This window comes from Artemia franciscana, chromosome 16 (assembly GCF_032884065.1).
Source record: "Artemia franciscana chromosome 16, ASM3288406v1, whole genome shotgun sequence".
Lineage (NCBI taxonomy): Eukaryota > Metazoa > Arthropoda > Branchiopoda > Anostraca > Artemiidae > Artemia > Artemia franciscana.
In genome coordinates, this window is record NC_088878.1 from 31,945,222 (window position 1) to 31,963,388 (window position 18,167).

The window sequence follows — 18,167 nt, forward strand, 5'->3', positions numbered from 1 at the left end:
CTGCAGTGACGGGGTGGGAATCTCATGCGCTTGGTAATATCGGAACCGGAGTTCAATTTCAGCTGCAGCTACCCACCACACGGCCCAGAATTTGATTCAGTGATTACCCATAATAAAAAGAAAAAGGAAAAGGCGAGACAGTATTTACAACTTGGGATATAGCGTTGAAGAAGTAAATAAGAACGTAGAACTGCAAATGAGATCTTTATTTTTGGTAAGTGTAGAGCCCTGTTTTCATTTGACCTTTCATGAACAAATTACTGGATGAAAAAAACAAAACAATTTATACGACCATTTTTATATGTTGTTTTGAAAAACAGTTTTCTTTAAGTTTCATTGGAGGTGATAACATTTCTCACTAAAGTAACTTAAAGGCGTTACGCTACGTTATGTCATCATATGGTTAATATTTTGTCCATAACATAGGCAGTACCAAGTAGACACGAGTTCTATGTAGAATTTTGGGTAAGCATTTGCCTTAACAGATTATTCAGATACCTAAAAAACAAACTTACCTCTACAGTCAGAATTGCATCCTGAATCCAAATTGAAAATTCATTTGATTAGGAAATGAGCTTAACCCCACCCCTATATATACAAATTCAGGTTATATATTTGCACATTAGTTGGTAAAGATCATTTCTGATGCAAATGAATGTTAAATTTGGATTCAGGCTGCAATTCTCACTATAGAGGTAAGTTTGTTTCTTAGCTATCTGAATAATCTGTTAGTATAAACATTTACCGAATTTCGGGCTACACAAGTTAATGTTCGCTTCTGGAAAATTCAATTCAGCAACAACAAGTTGAATTTTAGGGATCAGTATTTGATAAATTTTGAAAAATATTTAGTAACATTTCCCTAGAAAGCCTTTCATGCTTGATCAGAAGTTGAATATCCCTGTCTATTCCACATTTTTATTTTTTAAATTATTTTTAGGTCTATGATGATTGTGATGATTTTGCAAGACTGTTGTGATAACTTTATGTATAGCCTTGTTTGAATAGACATGTTTAAGTCTGAAAGTTATGCTTAGTGTAAAGATATTCAGCTACTCAGCCTTGGACATTACGTACCTAACGTAAAAAACGCTTTAATCTGTTGTCTGAATTGGCCGTAAATCTCCAAATGAAGTAATCATAAGCGAACTCAGTCTTCCCATGCCGTGGTGAAAAAACTATTATTTAGCAGTTTCATTCATTGTTATGCTCTTTACTCATCAGAAAAATGAAAATTATAAAGCAGCTTAACTGAGCCCAGTATACATAAACTACTGATAGACCCCTGAAGGGGCTCACCAATGGTGCAGCAATGGGCTTAGGTTACATATTTCAATATACGTAAATACCATTAAAAATGTCTTGCGTTCTGAATATTATCTCATTGTACTGATTCTTGGGAGATGGGCATTGGAAATTGGGCAAAGGGACTGGATCAAGCAAAGGGATTGGGCAAAGGGACATATTCGTGACATTGGAATTGGGCTTAGGTTACATATTTCAATATACGTAAATACCATTAAAAATGTCTTGCGTTCTGAATATTATCTCAGTGTACTGATTCTTGGGAAATGGGCATTGGAAATTGGGCAAAGGGACTGGATCAAGCAAAGGGATTGGGCAAAGGGACATATTCGGGACATTGGAATTGGGCTTAGGTTACATATTTCAATATACGTAAATACCATTAAAAATGTCTTGCGTTCTGAATATTATCTCAGTGTACTGATTCTTTTCATCTTGAACAGCGAATTCTAAACTAAAACTCTAAGAAAAATTGTCAGTTATTTGTCTTATAGCAGCCCCAGGAATTTGTTTCTGGGGTCGTTGGTTTGACTCACTCTGACGACAGTTTCTAGCATTAAATAAAAAAAAACAAGTTTTTTAACTGAAAGTAAGGAGCGACATTCAAACATAAAACAAACAAAAATTATTCCGTATATGAAAGGGACTGTCCCCTCCTCAACGCCATGCTCTTTACGCTAAGGTTTGACTCTTTCTCACAACTCTACTTTTTAAAACAATAAAAATCGATACTACGCGCAAAAAATATGGGCGAATTTCATAATTTATAGGCCTTGCTGGTATACGAAGGACGTTTCCCCCTCCTAAACACCTCACTCTTCACGCTATACTGTTACTTAGTACTTAATATACTTATATTAATGTTGGTTAATGTAATTATACTTCATGCTATAAATGCAACGTGTGAACAATATGGACACATTTTACAACTTATAGCCCTTTCTGCCTTATGAAGGTTGTTGCCCCCTCCTAAAAACCTCGCCCTTCATGCTAAATTATCATTTATTACTTAAAAACTCTTCTTGATGGTTTAATTAAGTGGCCCTTGTAATTTAGGAGTCGTTATTAATGAATTGGGATAAAATCCAAATATTAGCTTAAAGAGTGTGATTTTGAGGAGCGGAAATTATTCCGTATACGAAGGATTACCCTCTCCACAATATCTTGCTCTTTACGCTATAGCTACATTCAAGAGGGGGAAACCCTTTATATGCGGAATAATTTTTGTTCGGCTTGAGTTTTAACGCTGCTCCTTGCTTTCAGAAAAAAAAATCTTGTCTTTTAATTTAATAGCTGATTGTTTTTCAAGTAATACCGGTAAATCTGCCTCACCCTCCATGAAATATACTCCCCCCTCACGGGAAGCTCATCCTGGGGAATTTCATCCAACTTATAGTGCACCCCCTCCGTCAAATTCCTTCGAGACAGCTCCCTCCTCGCTGAAAATCTCCCCCCCCCCGCGTGAAATGTCTTGCAGACGATTCAGAATGAAAAATTCTTCTTAACATACTTTCATTTGTAAAAAGACTTTAATTTTTAATCGGTTTCTCAATCACTCTGGATATAACCCCTGTTGAAATTTTTTTCTGAAACCAAAACACGCGGAAAATAACCCCGGGATGATTCCCGTGGAGCATCTCCACACGCAAGCTTGATTTGACAAAGAGAATACAAGACAGTTAAAAAGAATTTCGCAAAGGAATTTTGTTGAATTCCTCCAGTGAAAAATTTCCCCTGGAAAACTCACCCCCACCCCGAAATCTGGTGGATGGAAATCCACCCAGAGCACAGCATCCCCCCCTCCACCACCAAAAAATGTTTGGATAAATCCCAACAACAAATACTATGCGTAAACAATGAGCAAATTTCATAACTTACAGGCCTCTTCCCACGGACTATGGGGGTCGTTTTACCCCTAAAGTCTTTAAGGACTTTTAAGGACTTTAATAACTTTAAGGAAACAAGGGGCGTGGAGAGGGGTCAGTTGCCCATCAATCTTTCGGTAACTTAAAAAGGGCAATGGAACTTTTAATTTCCGGTCAAACCTCCCCCGATCTTCTGTTATTTCGATTCAGTCACCCCTGGGAAAAGAAAATAAATAAACAAGCATCCATGGTCTGTCTTCTGACAAAATTAGCAAAATCCCACATTTTTGTATATAGGAGCTTGGACCCTGGTACGGCAAATCTGATGATGTGATTTTCATTATGATTCCTAAAATTTTACGGATGTTTCCCCCCCCCCCCCCATTTCAAAGATTAGGTGAATTTTCAAAGGCTCTTAACTTTTGATGTGTAACACTAAATTCGATAGAAATTTTATACCATCATCATAAGCTAATTCTCTCGATGTATCTATTTATATCGACATTTGTTTTTTGGAGTTTCGGTTACTTTTGAACCGAGTCGCTCCTTATTTACGGTTCGTTGCCACAAACTGTTTGATTTACCCCGGACAATAACCCATAATATCTCCACGGATAAAATTGAGTTGGCAAAGAAAAAGCACGACGTATTACCGATTTCGTAAAGGAATTCTGACAAATTCTCCAAGTATGGAATTTTCTCTGGAAAATTCCCTCCCTGGAACCTCCCATCACCATGAAAAATCATCCCCGTTAAAAATCCTACCAGTGGAAAATTCGCCCCCTTCCCGCATCTAAAAATGTATGCATACTTCCTAATAACAAATGCTATATGTAAGCAATGGGCAAATTTTATAACTCAAAGAACATTTCTCAGGGGCTGTGGGGGGCATGATATCTCCAAAGGCACAGTTATTCTTCCTTTCAACCTTGCTGAACAAAATGGGCATCTCAAAATTTGATCGGAAAGTTTTGAGAAAAAGGGGTGGAGGAGGAGACCTAGTTACCCTCCAATTTTTTTGGTCGCTTAACAAGGGCACTAGAACTACTAATTTTTTTAAAAAGCGTTTTTTATTGGTAAAAACATACGTAACTTACGAATCAAATTACGTAACGAACTTCCATATTCGTATATTTTTACTAGCTGTTGGGGTTGCGCTTCGCGCCACACCAACACCTAGTTGGTGGGGCGCTTCGTGCAACCCCCAAGCCCCCCGCGCGCGTAAGCCGTTACGCGCCATATTAGTTACGCGCCATTGTAGTTGTGTCCCTGCGTCCCACCTGTGAATATATATATATATATATATATATATATATATATATATATATATATATATATATATATATATATATATATATATATATATATATATATATATATATATATATATATATATATATATATATATATATATGTTGCATATAAATAGATTGTCAGGTTTACTGACTCTTGAACATGCAACATATAATTGTCCATGGGAAAAACAATCCGTATTCAGATCTATACCTCATTATTCTAATGATGTGTCCCTGTGTCCCGGTCGTCATTTATATTCCCTGTGTTCCGGTCGTCATTTGTGTCCCGGTGTCCCAGTTTGTAATTTCTCTTTGAGTGTCCCGGTCGTCATTTATATTCCCTGTGTCCCGGTGTCCTGGTCGTCATTTGTGTCCCGGTGTCCCGGTCTGTAATTTCTATTCGGACAATCCCTGTGTCCCGGTCGTCATTTATGTATCCCGCCTGTGCCCTCGGCGTCCCCGTTGTAGTTGTGTCCCTATGTCCCGGTCCGGTCGTCATTTATATTCCCTGTGTCCCGGTCGTGATTTGTGTCCGGGTGTCCCAGTCTCTAATTTCTCTTTGAGGTTCCCGGTCGTCATTTATATTCCCTGTGTCCCGGTCGTCATTTGTGTCCCGGTGTCCCGGTATGTAATTTCATCAGTTGACAAACATGACGTCAGTCGACAAACAACTTCATGACGCATACAGCTCAATCCTTATGTCACGACATAGTCTCGATTTGAACACATCTACTCAAGCTATAATCATCTACTGGGCTGTACCTGAATGCCAGGCGATAACTTTCAGGTTGCTCTGATTCCTCGGCACGCTTTCTTTTCTTACTTTCTCTATCAGCAGCAAGCCCGATTTCTTGCTGTTCTTGTGGTTCCTCAGCACGCCTTCTTTTTTCACTTTCTCTTTTAGCAGCAAGTCTGGTTTCATGTTGCTCTGGTAGTTCCTCGGCACGCCTTCTTTTTTCACTTTCTCTTTTAGCAGCAAGTCTTGTTTCGCGTTGCTCTGGTCGTTCCTCGGCACGCCTTCTTTTTTCACTTTCGCTTTTAGCAGCAAGTCTGGTTTCATGTTGCTCTGGTAGTTCCTCGGCACGCCTTCTTTTTTCACTTTCTCTTTTAGCAGCAAGTCTGGTTTCGCGTTGCTCTGGTAGTTCCTCGGCACGCCTTCTTTTTTCACTTTCTCTTTTAGCAGCAAGTCTGGTTTCGCGTTGCTCTGGTAGTTCCTCTTCCTCGGCACGCTTTCTTTTCTTACTTTCTCTATCAGCAGTAAGTTTTTTGGTATAGACTCTTTGAGCACCTTCCTCGGCTGTTGCCATTGTAAGTTCATCAGTAATTTTACAGTTAAACATTAATAGATTTCTCCGTGAACGAATGTCTTAAATACCTTTAATGACGTCACCGTCATAACAAACATGACGACAACAAACTTCTTGACGTCAGTCGACACACAAACATGACGTCACTCGACACACACACACACGGACAACTTATTTTGATATATAAATATTACGTGTATGAGAAGGTTCGCCACCTCGTCAATACCTTACTCTTTACGCTAAAGTTCAAAATTTGTTCCAACTCTTTAAGTCTGACCCCTGAATCACAAAGGATTTAGTTAGAATAAATAGCTCTTTCGAAAGTACTAAAAAAAAAATCTTTAGCGTAAAGAGTGAGGTATTCATGAGGGGGCTAACACCCTCATATACGGAATAATGCCTGTTCGTTTTAATTTTTAATGTTACTCCTTACTATTAGTTGAAAAAATTTGTTTTTTTTTATTTAATTTCTTATTGTTTTTTAAATAATTCTGAGGAATCCAACACCCTATTCATGGAAAATATCCTTCCCCCGTGAAAATTCTTTCATAGAAAGATCCTCCTAAGCAATCTCCAACCCCCCTCCTCCCAACAGGAAAAACTCTTTCAGGGGGATATATTTATATATATAAAAATAAGTTGTATGCATGTTTGTTTTTTTGTATGTTTTGCAAAAAGAGGGTTTGCATATGACTTCATTATAAGTATACAAGACTTTGTATATGACGTCATTTTTAGATGACATTACAGACCGGGACACCGGGACACAAGGGACGACCGGGACACCGGGACACAGGGAATATAAATGACGACCGGGACACTCAAAGAGAAATCACAGACCGGGACACCGGGTCTGTACCCCGGGGGGACCCCGGGGGGTCCCCCGGGGTACATATATATATATATTATATATATATATTTTATATTATATATATATATTATATATATATATATAAATACTAGCTGTTGGGGTGGCGCTTTGCGCCACCCTAACACCTAGTTGGTGGGGCGCTTCGCGCCCCCCCAAGCCCCCCCGCGCGCGTAAGTCGTTACGCGCCATATTAGTTACGCGCCATTGTAGTTGTGTCCCTGTGTCCCACCTGTGAATAGAGATAGATATAAATATATGTTTTTAACTACGTAAAACATGCGAATATACAACATTCTTCGCTGTCCCATTGTCTGTGCATATAAATAGATTGTCAGGTTTACTGACTCTTGAACATGCAACATATAATTGTCCATGGGAAAAACAATCCGTATTCAGATCTATACCTCATTATTTTAATGATGTGTCCCTGTGTCCCGGTCGTCATTTATATTCCCTGTGCCCCGGTCGTCATTTGTGTCCCGGTGTCCCAGTTTGTAATTTCTCTTTGAGTGTCCCGGTCGTCATTTATATTCCCTGTGTCCCGGTGTCCCGGTCGTCATTTGTGTCCCGGTGTCCCGGTCTGTAATTTCTATTCGAACAATCCCTGTGTCCCGGTCGTCGTTTATATATCCCGCCTGTGCCCCCGGCGTCCCCGTTGTAGTTGTGTCCCTGTGTCCCGGTCGTCATTTATATTCCCTGTGTCCCGGTCGTGATTTGTGTCCGGGTGTCTCAGTCTGTAATTTCTCTTTGAGGTTCCCGGTCGTCACTTATATTCCCTCTGTCTCGGTCGTCATTTGTGTCCCGGTCTGTAATTTCTCTTTGAGTGTTTTTTCTTTTTAGTTTTTTTTTAGTTTTTTACCTTTTTTCTTTTTTCAGTTTTCTTTTTCTTCTTTATTTTTCAGCGTCACTATGAAGTACATATCGACGAACCTTTGTTTTCTTAACTTAAATCTGGTAGGCATTGATGACCTTATCCAAGTCAAAATCCCAAACCCAATCATCATCGCTATCATTTTCAGTTTTGATATGTTTTGACTCTCGCTGTCCAGGTGGATTTTCATCTAACTGCGCGGTTTTGCGTTCAAATACCGTTAATGACGTCACCATCAAAGCAAAAAGTGACGACAACTAATTTCATGACGTCAGTCAATACAGAAACATGACGTCACCTGATCCACAGACAGACAGACAGACAACTTATTTTTATATATATAAAAGATATATATATATATATATATATATATATATATATATATATATATATATATATATATATATATATATATATATATATATATATATATATATATATGTTTTTAACTACGTAAAACTCGCGAATACACAACATTCTTTGCTGTCCATTGTCTGTGCATATAAATAGAATGTCAGGTTTAACGACTCTTGAACATGCAACATATAATGGTCCCTGGGAAAACAATCCGTATTTAGATCTATACCTCATGATTCTAATGATTGCCCTTGAGCTTTGTTGATGGTGATTGCTAATCAACGATTCCCTGTGTCGCCATCGTCATTTATATATCCCCTTGAGCCCCCCGGCGTCCCTGTTGTAGTTGTGTCCCTGTGTCCCGGTCGTCATGTCCCGGTGTCCCGGTCGTCATTTGTGTCCCGGTCTGTATATACATTCGTTTTTGAATTGGTCTTTTTTTAGGTTTTAGTTTTTTACCTTTTTTTAGTTTTTTTTCTTTTTTTTTAGTTTTGTTTTTCTCCTTTATTTTTCATTTTTTTTCCTTTTTCATTTTATTTTCTTTTTTATTTTTTTTTAGCTTTTTAGCTTTTTTAGTTTTTTTATTAGTTTTTAGTTTTTTTTCTTTTTAGTTTTTTTGTAGTTTTTGCCTTTTTTTAGTTTTTAATTTTTTTTACTTATGTCCTGGTCGTCATTTATACTCCCTGTGTCCCGGTCGTCATTTGTGTCCCGGTGCTTTGTTGATGGTGATTGCTAATCGAACATTCCTTGTGTCCCGGTCGTCATTTATATTCCCTATGTCCCGGTGTCCCGGTCGTCATTTGTGTCCCGATGTCCCGGTCTGTAATTTCGTCAGTCGAAAACATGAAGTCAGTCGACACAGAAACATATCGTCACCTGACAGATCCACAGACAGACAACTTATTTTTATGTATATAGATATATATATATATATATATTTTCTTTTAGTTTTTTTGTAGTTTTTACCTTTTTTAGTTTTTTTCTTCTTTTGTATTAATGCTAAAGCCAAGGTTCAAACCCGGAGCCTCTCGGACCTAGAACCTGAAACATAACGCTTTACCAACTCAGCTACTTCGGCTTGAATACATTCGTTTTGAGCAGCTTCCTCGGGTGTTGCCATTCTTCAGTCATTTTACAATTAGAAATTTCTCTTTCAAGGGTCTTCTTACAATTAAAAATTTGTCTTTGAACGATATACTTAAATACCTGTGTCCTGGTCGTCATTTATATTCCCTGTGTCCCGGTCGTCATTTGTGTCCCGGTATCCCAGTCTGTAATTTCTCTTTGAGTGTCCCGGTCGTTATTTATATTCCCTCTGTCCCGGTCGTCATTTGTGTCCCGGTCTGTAATTTCTCTTTGAGTGTTTTTTCTTTTTAGTATTTTTTAGTTTTTTACATTTTTCTTTTTTCAGTTTTCTTTTTCTTCTTTATTTTTCAGCTTCACTATGAAATACATATCGCCAAACCTTTGTTTTTTTAACTAAAATCTGGTAGGCATTGATGACCTTATCCGAGTCAAAATCCCAAACCCAATCATCATCGCTATCATTTTCAGTTTTGATATGTTTTGACTCTCGCTGTCCAGATGGATCTTCATCTAACTGCGCGGTTTTGCGTTCTTTAGCCTCAAGCCTGTTTCCTTGCTGTTCTTTTGATTCCTCGGCACGCTTTCTTTTCTGACTTTCTCTATCAGCAGCAAGTTTTTTGGCATAGACTCTTTAAGCATCTTCATCGGCTTTTGCCATTGTAAGTTCATCAGTCATTTTAAACTTAAACATTAATAGATTTCTACGTGAACATATATGTCTTAAATATCTTTAATGACGTCACCGTCATAGCAAAAATGACGACAACTAGCTTCATGACGTCAACCGACACAGAAACATGACGTCACCTGATCCACAGACAGACACACAGACAGACAACTTATTTTTATATATATAGATATATAGATATATATATATATATATATATATATATATATATATATATATATATATATATATATATATATATATATATATATATATATATATATATATATATAATATATATTATACATATATATATATATATATATATATATATATATATACAATATATATTATATATATTATACATATATATATATATATATATATATATATAAATGTATATATATATATATATATATATATATATATATATATATATATATATATATATATATATATATATATATATATATATATATATATTATATATAACCTGGGGGATATATAAATGACGACGGGGACACAGGGAATATTCAATTAGCAATCACCATCAACAAAGCTCAAGTGCAATCATTAGAAAAATGCGGTATAGGTCTGAATACGGATTGTTTTTCCCATGGACAATTATATGTTGCATGTTCAAGAGTCGGTAAACCTGACAATCTATTACACAACTACAACGGCGCGTAACTAATACAGCACGTAACGACTTACGCGCGGGGGGGCTTGGGGGGCACGAAGCGCCCCCACCAACACCAATTGAAATTAAGGAACAGTTGAAAGTTTGTTCAATTGAAAGTAAGGAACAGTATTAAAACTCAAAACGAACAGAAATTATTCCGTATATGAAGGGGTTGTCTCCCTCCTCAACTGTTTGTCCCAATTTTTTAAGAACAACTCCTGAAACACAAGGGACGTTTAATTAAAACAGGACGTGTTTTTAAAAGTACTAGAAACTTTAGCGCGAAGAGCAAGATATTGCAAAGGCTCAGGGGAGGGGACCCTTCATATACAGAATATTTTTTTCCTTGTTTTGAGTTCTAGTTTTGCTCCTTATTTTCTGTTGATAATACTTGTTTTTTTTTAATTTAATATTGATATGAACTAATTCTTTTTAATTGAACCTTATTTGGCGCGGGCTGTATTATTGTTTGCTATTTGTTCTTCTTGGGTTCTAGGATCAATTCGATCTTTTTTAAGGGCAGGAAGGTGAAGTTTATACATTTTTGCTATAAGTTCATATCAGAAATAGCCGTCAGATCTCAACCACATTTGTGGGAGCTAAGAAATAAGATCACAGGTATGCCTCTTTAATGTACAACTGAGTTGACCTCTATTGAAGGGGTTGTATGTATTCTTATTAACCAAATTATTTGATCGGCTGATGGACTTCATTCAACAATTCTGGTGAGCACGTGTAGTTACAGTATCAGCTTGCCATATTCGATCAGACCTCCGTCTGATCCGGCTTTGTTCTTGTCATCTGCATCCTGACATTAACATATACATTAATTACTTCATTACTGGGTTCGAGTCCGATACTTTAAGTATTGTCAACTGTAGTTCTCTTTTACCGCCCATGAACCATGGTTTTCAAAACTTAACATAGGGCCGTAACCTTTAAGGTTGTAATGCTTTTCAACAAGTTCTTTAAAATTGAATGACAATATACCTCGTTCTTTTGTCTACTTGCGCTCGTGCCTTCAGTTGAACCTCAGTTCTCTCTGACAATGCTGTCCAAGTTTTGGCAAAAAAATCAATTGCAAGAGATTTTCCACACGGCATGAAATAAGCTCTTTTATTGTTATCGCTGCAATATACATCGTCTTGTAAGTATCCACTACAATCTTAGTAAAGTAGACAAGATGTCTATATATTTCCTTCGGAACATCTCTACTACTTTCAGCGCAGCTGGAGGTCAAAAAGCTGTACTTATCTCAGAGTTCTATAGCTTTATTGCTCAAATAATAGGGAAAACAATCTGGCTCCTGGGGAAAAGTCCATATTTGTCAATTAGGGAACTCCAGTCAAACGCAATGTACAAATCTTTAAGGGGATACAAGTTGTTAGAGTAAAGCAATGGTTGTTAGAAGAGTGGAAGAAAGAATTTTATTCGTTTTTGAATTTTGATATTGACATCCTTAGGAAATTTCTTATTTTATTAACGAGTTGATTTACAGATAATGTATAAATTTTGCATATGCTTTATTGAATATCATCAATATCTACAACTTGTTGAAATTTCAGCGCACAGTGTCACTGGCGGATCCAGGGGGGGGGGTTCTACTCTCAAACATTTTTCTGACACTCTTATTCCATGTTTGTTTTTCTGTTTTTTCACTTTCTTTTTAATAAACTTGTCAATTTGGTCAGTTATTGTCACCCTCGTCATACCCCCTCCCCCAAAAATCTCTTGCTCTAGGTCCACACTTGCAAAGAGTTGATATTCTTAGAGATTACTTCTCTCTAACTTCTGTCTATTTTTATTAAAAATAGATTCTCTTTTTTTATTAAAAAAATTAAATTTTATTTATATTAAATATTTATATTAAAAAATATTTTCTATTTTATTAAAAATAGAGAGAAGATAAGTTCTCTCTATTTTTAGGTTTAACGTCACTCATTACTTTCATTTTCGAAATCATTTTTTATTTATTTAAAATAATATTTAGATTTTTCTTTAAAAATGAGGGAGGGTGAGCTAACTCTTTCAATCAACTGCCCTTTATGCTAAAGTGCATCTTATTCATAGTCATTCTTTAATAATAAAATTACAACCGGAAAAGTGTATTCTTCAAATCATGATTTGATGGAGAGGAAAGCCCGGAAAACTGCAAATTTATTTCAACTGTGTAAAAGAATATAGATGTCTTATTCATTAAGAATTTAATCCCAGATCTTTTTGTTACCGGGCACTTTTTAATTTCCCCAATGTTTTAAGACTTGTAGGCCGATGGTTGTTTAAGTTTACGCTTAAGAAATTCAAAGTATCCGACTCTATTTCCATCAGCGTTTATTTTTAGGGGTTTAAATGATAATCAACACAAATCAAACTTACCACAATAACTTACCACGTCACTTTAACTTACCGCATCACTAGCAGTTGTAAATTCATGATTTTTAATAGCTTCTAATGACATCCACTTAACTGGTCGATTTTATCGACCTTTGCTCTGTAATAGATCCGGGAGTTTAATCCCGGATCTTATTGTTACCGGGCACTTTTGTTTTCCCCAATATTTTAAGATTTGTTGGCCGATGGCTGTTTAAGTTTCCGCATAAGCAATTCAAACAATCAGACTCCAGGGTTTATTTTTCCGGGATTTTAGATGATGATCAACATAAATCAAACTTACCACGATGACTTACCACGTCACTATTAACTTACTACGCCTCTAACAGTCTTAAATTCATGATTTTTAATAGCTTCTAATGACATCCATTTAATTGATCGATTTAACCGACTTTTGCTCTGTAAAAGATCCGAGAATTTAATCCCGATCTTTTCGTTATCAAGCATTTTTTGTTTTCCCCAATGTTTTAAGACTTGTTGGCCGATGGTTGTTAAAGTTTACGCTTAAGCAATTCAAACAATCCGACTCCATTTCCACCAGGGCTTATTTTTCAGGGGTTTACATGATAATCAACATAAATCACACTTACTACGATAACTTACTACGTCACCATTAACTTTCTATTAACTTACCACGTCACTAGCTGTTGAAAATTCATGATTTTTAATAGCTTCTAATGACATCCATTTAATTGGTCGATTTTCGTTATCGCCGAGGCAGTGGTAGTCGCCAGGGTAAAGATCTCGTGATAGGGCTGAATCAGCAATTTTTACTCGACCCCGATCGTCGACCCTGAAATATATAATTCTTAGGGTTCTGCTTGGGAATTGCTATTTTTTGGGAAAAGTAAAAAAAATCCTAGTTGGAATATAAGAACGAGTAAAGAAACAAAGTGACTCTGCTTTATTATTATTATTATTATTTATTTTCGGGTATTATTATTTTCGGCGGAAAATAAACGAATGTTTTTATTAGTAATAAATATACGTAACTTACGAAATAACTTACGTAACGAACTTCTACACTTGTAGATTCCATTTGCATTCTTTTATATTATTATTGCTATTTAAATATTTATGGAAGGGAAGAAGTATAAAAAAAACTCACCCTGGATAATTTTACTTCTATTGACATCAATGTTAGTAAAGTTTTTAAAATAAATATCCCTTGATTTTTGACAAAAAAGAAAATATAGTAAAATATAAGTAACACAAATGCAGATATTTAGGAAAGGGCCTCAACCAAGCCGTTCTTAACGCTCCAAAAAAACTAAGCTTATGAAGTGAACTGTTACAGAGCAGAAAACCCCTGAATCAAAAAAAAAGAAAAAAGAAGAAAAAAAGCATCAATAAATGAAAGACCTGTCACAAATTTGATTAAAAAGAATTCTTTACTTAGAGTCTAACTTAGCTTTGCCTGATTTTTACTAGAGCAGTCAAATGATTTTGGTTTAAAATGAGAAAGAATATTATTTGCTTCTTTTACTATTAATTTATTATAAATTGGGTTTATAGGGATATGTCCAGTATTTCTGTTTAAAGCAAGGTCTCTAATTATGTATTTTTTTAGTTTTAAATAGAGAATGTATCTCCAGTATCTCCATCATGGAGATATTTTTATAAGCCAAATTTACAATAAATTAATCCTTAAAGAAACAAAAAAAAATGTTCTTTCTCATTTCGAACCAAGATCATCTGACCGTATTCATAAAAATCAAATCAATACTCAAGTTACGTTAATCGCTGAATGAAATAGATGAAGTTTATCCTTCACTTCAAAAGTTCTTTTTCTTTTTCTTTTCCTTTTTCTTTTTTTGGAGCACTGAGGGCGGCTGGGCAATGGTCCACTAGCTGAAAATCATCCTCGATTTCTTGGTTAATTTTTAATTATACTTTCTAGTTTTTTGTATGTCAAACATCATATATAGCCAGTTTGGTCTTATAACGCACTTATATCTCTCTTGATGGGTGAGTCATTTGACTGGTTCGGTACATTTAGAAAGGCTGTTCCTTCTAAATTCCTTGGAATACTCCGAAACCTAAATTTCCCCACTGAATGTATTTTCATCCCTATTTTCCTGAAACATAGTCATGTACAAGTTCCAATCAGTTTGATATATTTCTGCTGTCTAAAGTATGCTCCACCACTTCCATCTTCTTAATATTTATAAGGTTAATAAAAAAAAAAATGCCACTAAACATAATTCGTGGACAGAGCACCTTAAACTTGTCATTGTAAAATAAAATTTGTAAAAAGAAAAATCATTTTAATAGGTTCGCTTTCTTAGCTGGGAAGGTGCATTATTTGATTGTTGAAAGAGATATCTTGCAACTGTAGTTATGTAGCAGCTTCATAATTTACCCTAAGCTCCTATTATTTAGGGGAAATAGGAAATTATGCGGTGGCCGAGGTTGAACGATTTAAAAACTTAGGTGGATGAGTTAAACTTGTTGTATTTACTACCACTATACTAATAACTCACTGCAGCACCAAGCCGCCTGAGGCCAGCAGAGCTACGCATGCTTCTCCTCCAACCTAATCTATTCAAGGCCTCCTTCTTTACACCCTCCCAGGAAGTCCCCATTTCCTTCAAATCTTTATTTATGACATCCTTCCACCCCAGACGAGGACAACCTGCTTTCTGTGTAACCCCAGCCGGTTGGCCAAAAAGGACAATCTTCGGCAATCTGTCATCCTTCATCCACAGAACGTGGCCTAGCCATCTCAACCTTTCTTTCATTATAGCCCTAGATAGCAGGATTGAACCAAATCTTTCGTACAACCTACGGTACGAAATACGGTCGGTCAGCCGGGTACCTAGAACAGTCCGTATGCAATTTCTCCGGAAAAAATTCTAGTAAATTTTCATCCGCTTTTCGGAGCGCCCATGCTTAAGAGCCATATTTGACCACTGTCATTGCTGTAGCATCCAATATTCGGTTGAACGATTTAAAAACTTAGGTGGATGAGTTAAACTTGTTGTATTTGATTCATCCAAAATGGTTCTATTACGGATTATTAAGAATGTCATCAACACTTACAGTTACAACAATAGCGTTTGATCTTAATTACTATTTTTAAAATGATAGATTAAGACAACGTTAGGTTAAAAACGGCTTTTACTATACCCTTGCCACCCACCTTGTTAATTTTATTTGTATTAATGGATTTATCATTTTTTCTTATATTGAAGCAAAGACACAAAACCCAAGGCAACATTTTGCAGTAAACTCCTTGCAGTCCTCCACTTTCGTTGTGCTTGTAGTTCTTTTTGGTCCATGCATTTGTTGAATAAACTGATGAAAATGATGATACGAAATATAAATAATATATAACATATAACATATTGTATTAAATTGATGTAATATATATAAAACTAAATGCAAATTAAATAAAACACTAATATAAAAATAACACATAACAATATGGAAATATTGACATTAATAAATTGATACACTGAGACTGAATAAATTGATGTTCATAATTAACAGTGGGGGATAAAAGATGAAATGATTTAATTACAATGTTTAATGAAGCGGCGCCTCCAGCTTTAATATTGTTTTTGCAATTTTTTTGAAAATCAGACCTTGTTGATTCTCAGTGCTACATTTATGTTTTATTTACCTTCCAATATAAATAGCATCTTTATTCATTAAGTTATTTTTGTTACTGTTTTACAGTTCCTACAAAATAGTTTGAATTCAATGATTTAATTTATGGTTCAATTCGAATAAGTGGAAATTCAACATCTAGGTAAACTTGCTTAGATTAGGCATATGTAAAGAAAAAAAAGAAGGGTATGTTTACAGTATAAATATAAGTCTATTTTTTAGAAAATGTCTTTCTTTTATTTTGAATTTCATTTCCAGGATTAAGTGCTAAATTACTTTGGGTTATTCACTCATTTCTTCAGTAAAATTCTTATGTAAAATAATTCAATTACATATATTATACAGATTCCTTTTCTTAGAATATTGACTGTCAGCCCATTCTCTCACTAGATTGAAAGATTATCACGTATATCCAACTATTAATAAGTGTATTTATTTTTTCCTACTCATAATAACGGTACTAGAGGCCAAAGAAATAAATATAGAAAAACGTTGAATGAAAAAGTTAAATGAGATGAGACACTAACACAAATTACAAAAACTATTTATTGCTCTCTAATTTAGAGGGTGCCATTAATCTTCATTAAGTCGTGTCTATCTTAGTCTTTTGCGAGGCAAAAACGACAGTATTTCTAAGAACTTTAAGAAACATTTAAAAATGCATCATAATAGATTAGGACATCTTTTTAAATTATTACTGAGAATTTCAAGTTTTGAATGCCGTCCTGGAAAAGACAAATAGAATAGAAAAAAGAATACAAAAAATATGATAAAAAGATTCAAATTACCTTTCAAATTACGCCTTCAATGTTAAGTGAAGTTTCATTAGAAGAAGTATTTAATTAAAGTAAGCATTTAACAATTTAGTAAGTGGATATTCAAAAAGATAGTTTAATGAGGCTCAGCAGTGCTGAAATAGACTTGGACTAAGGAAGAAAAATAAGCAGGAACTAAAGAAAAAGTAATTTTTTTGAAATTACAAACCAAGAACTTCTTATTTTACATTTTTTTTCACATTTCTATTCGGGAGAATTCAAAATCTCAATACAACTGAATAAGATTGGAATGGAACTAAATAAATAAAGAAAATGTATATATTTTGATTAGATATTTCATAAAATTTTATTTAATTCAGACAATAAAATGAAAACATGAAACAAAAAGTAAAATCTGTATCGGTGCTATGGAAAAATTAGACTAAAGGTAAATGCTAAACAGTGGAAAAAATAAAAGCCAAAACAAAGAACATATACCACTGCTAATAGTAACAACTATTTGCAGCACCAGTCCCCATGGGGTCAATATAGCTGAACACGCCCCTCACCCATCTAAATCTATTCAAACCTTTAGTTTTCAGCCATCTTATTAAATTTCAATATCATTTAAATCCATAAACTTTCAGTTGGTTTCACTACCCCATTTTGGGGCAATCTGCTGTTTGTTTGGCCCCAAATCAATGGCCAAGGGGCCCAATCCATAGGAATCTTCGACCCTTAATCTGTAAAAAGTGGCCTAGCCACTATGATCGACATTCCCTAGAAACTGGGATCGAAACAAGTTTTTCGCAGAGCTTATTATAATATTGTTTGAGTTGGGCCTACAATGTTTTACATAAAGATAATATAAGTAAATAAGAAAATATAAAATGAAAACCAGAATATAGTTCCTTAAGCAAAATGGCTCTTAAATAATATTCCCAAAAGATAGTTTTCTTCCCCTCAGAAATGAAAACGATCGTAACGAAACGTAAACGTAACTATTGTAATCAAAAATAAAACGATAAATACTTCCATCTTTGTTGGAAAGATGCATCTAAGTTTTGTCCGTTATTTCCATGTCAGGGTTCCATTCAAATAGC

The 18,167-nt window shown here is 35.2% G+C and overlaps 1 protein-coding gene across 2 annotated transcripts in view; it reads right to left on the bottom strand.

Annotated features, from left to right (window-relative positions):
- The window catches only part of LOC136037347 (tyrosine-protein kinase Drl-like), a 227,572-nt gene that overhangs the window by 29,562 nt on the left and 179,843 nt on the right, over nucleotides 1-18,167 (bottom strand). For both annotated transcript variants that reach the window (XM_065720022.1, XM_065720021.1), the window contains one exon: nucleotides 13,331-13,490. In XM_065720022.1, coding sequence (XP_065576094.1) covers nucleotides 13,331-13,490 — 160 coding nt within the window. The remainder of the gene's footprint in view (nucleotides 1-13,330; nucleotides 13,491-18,167) is intronic.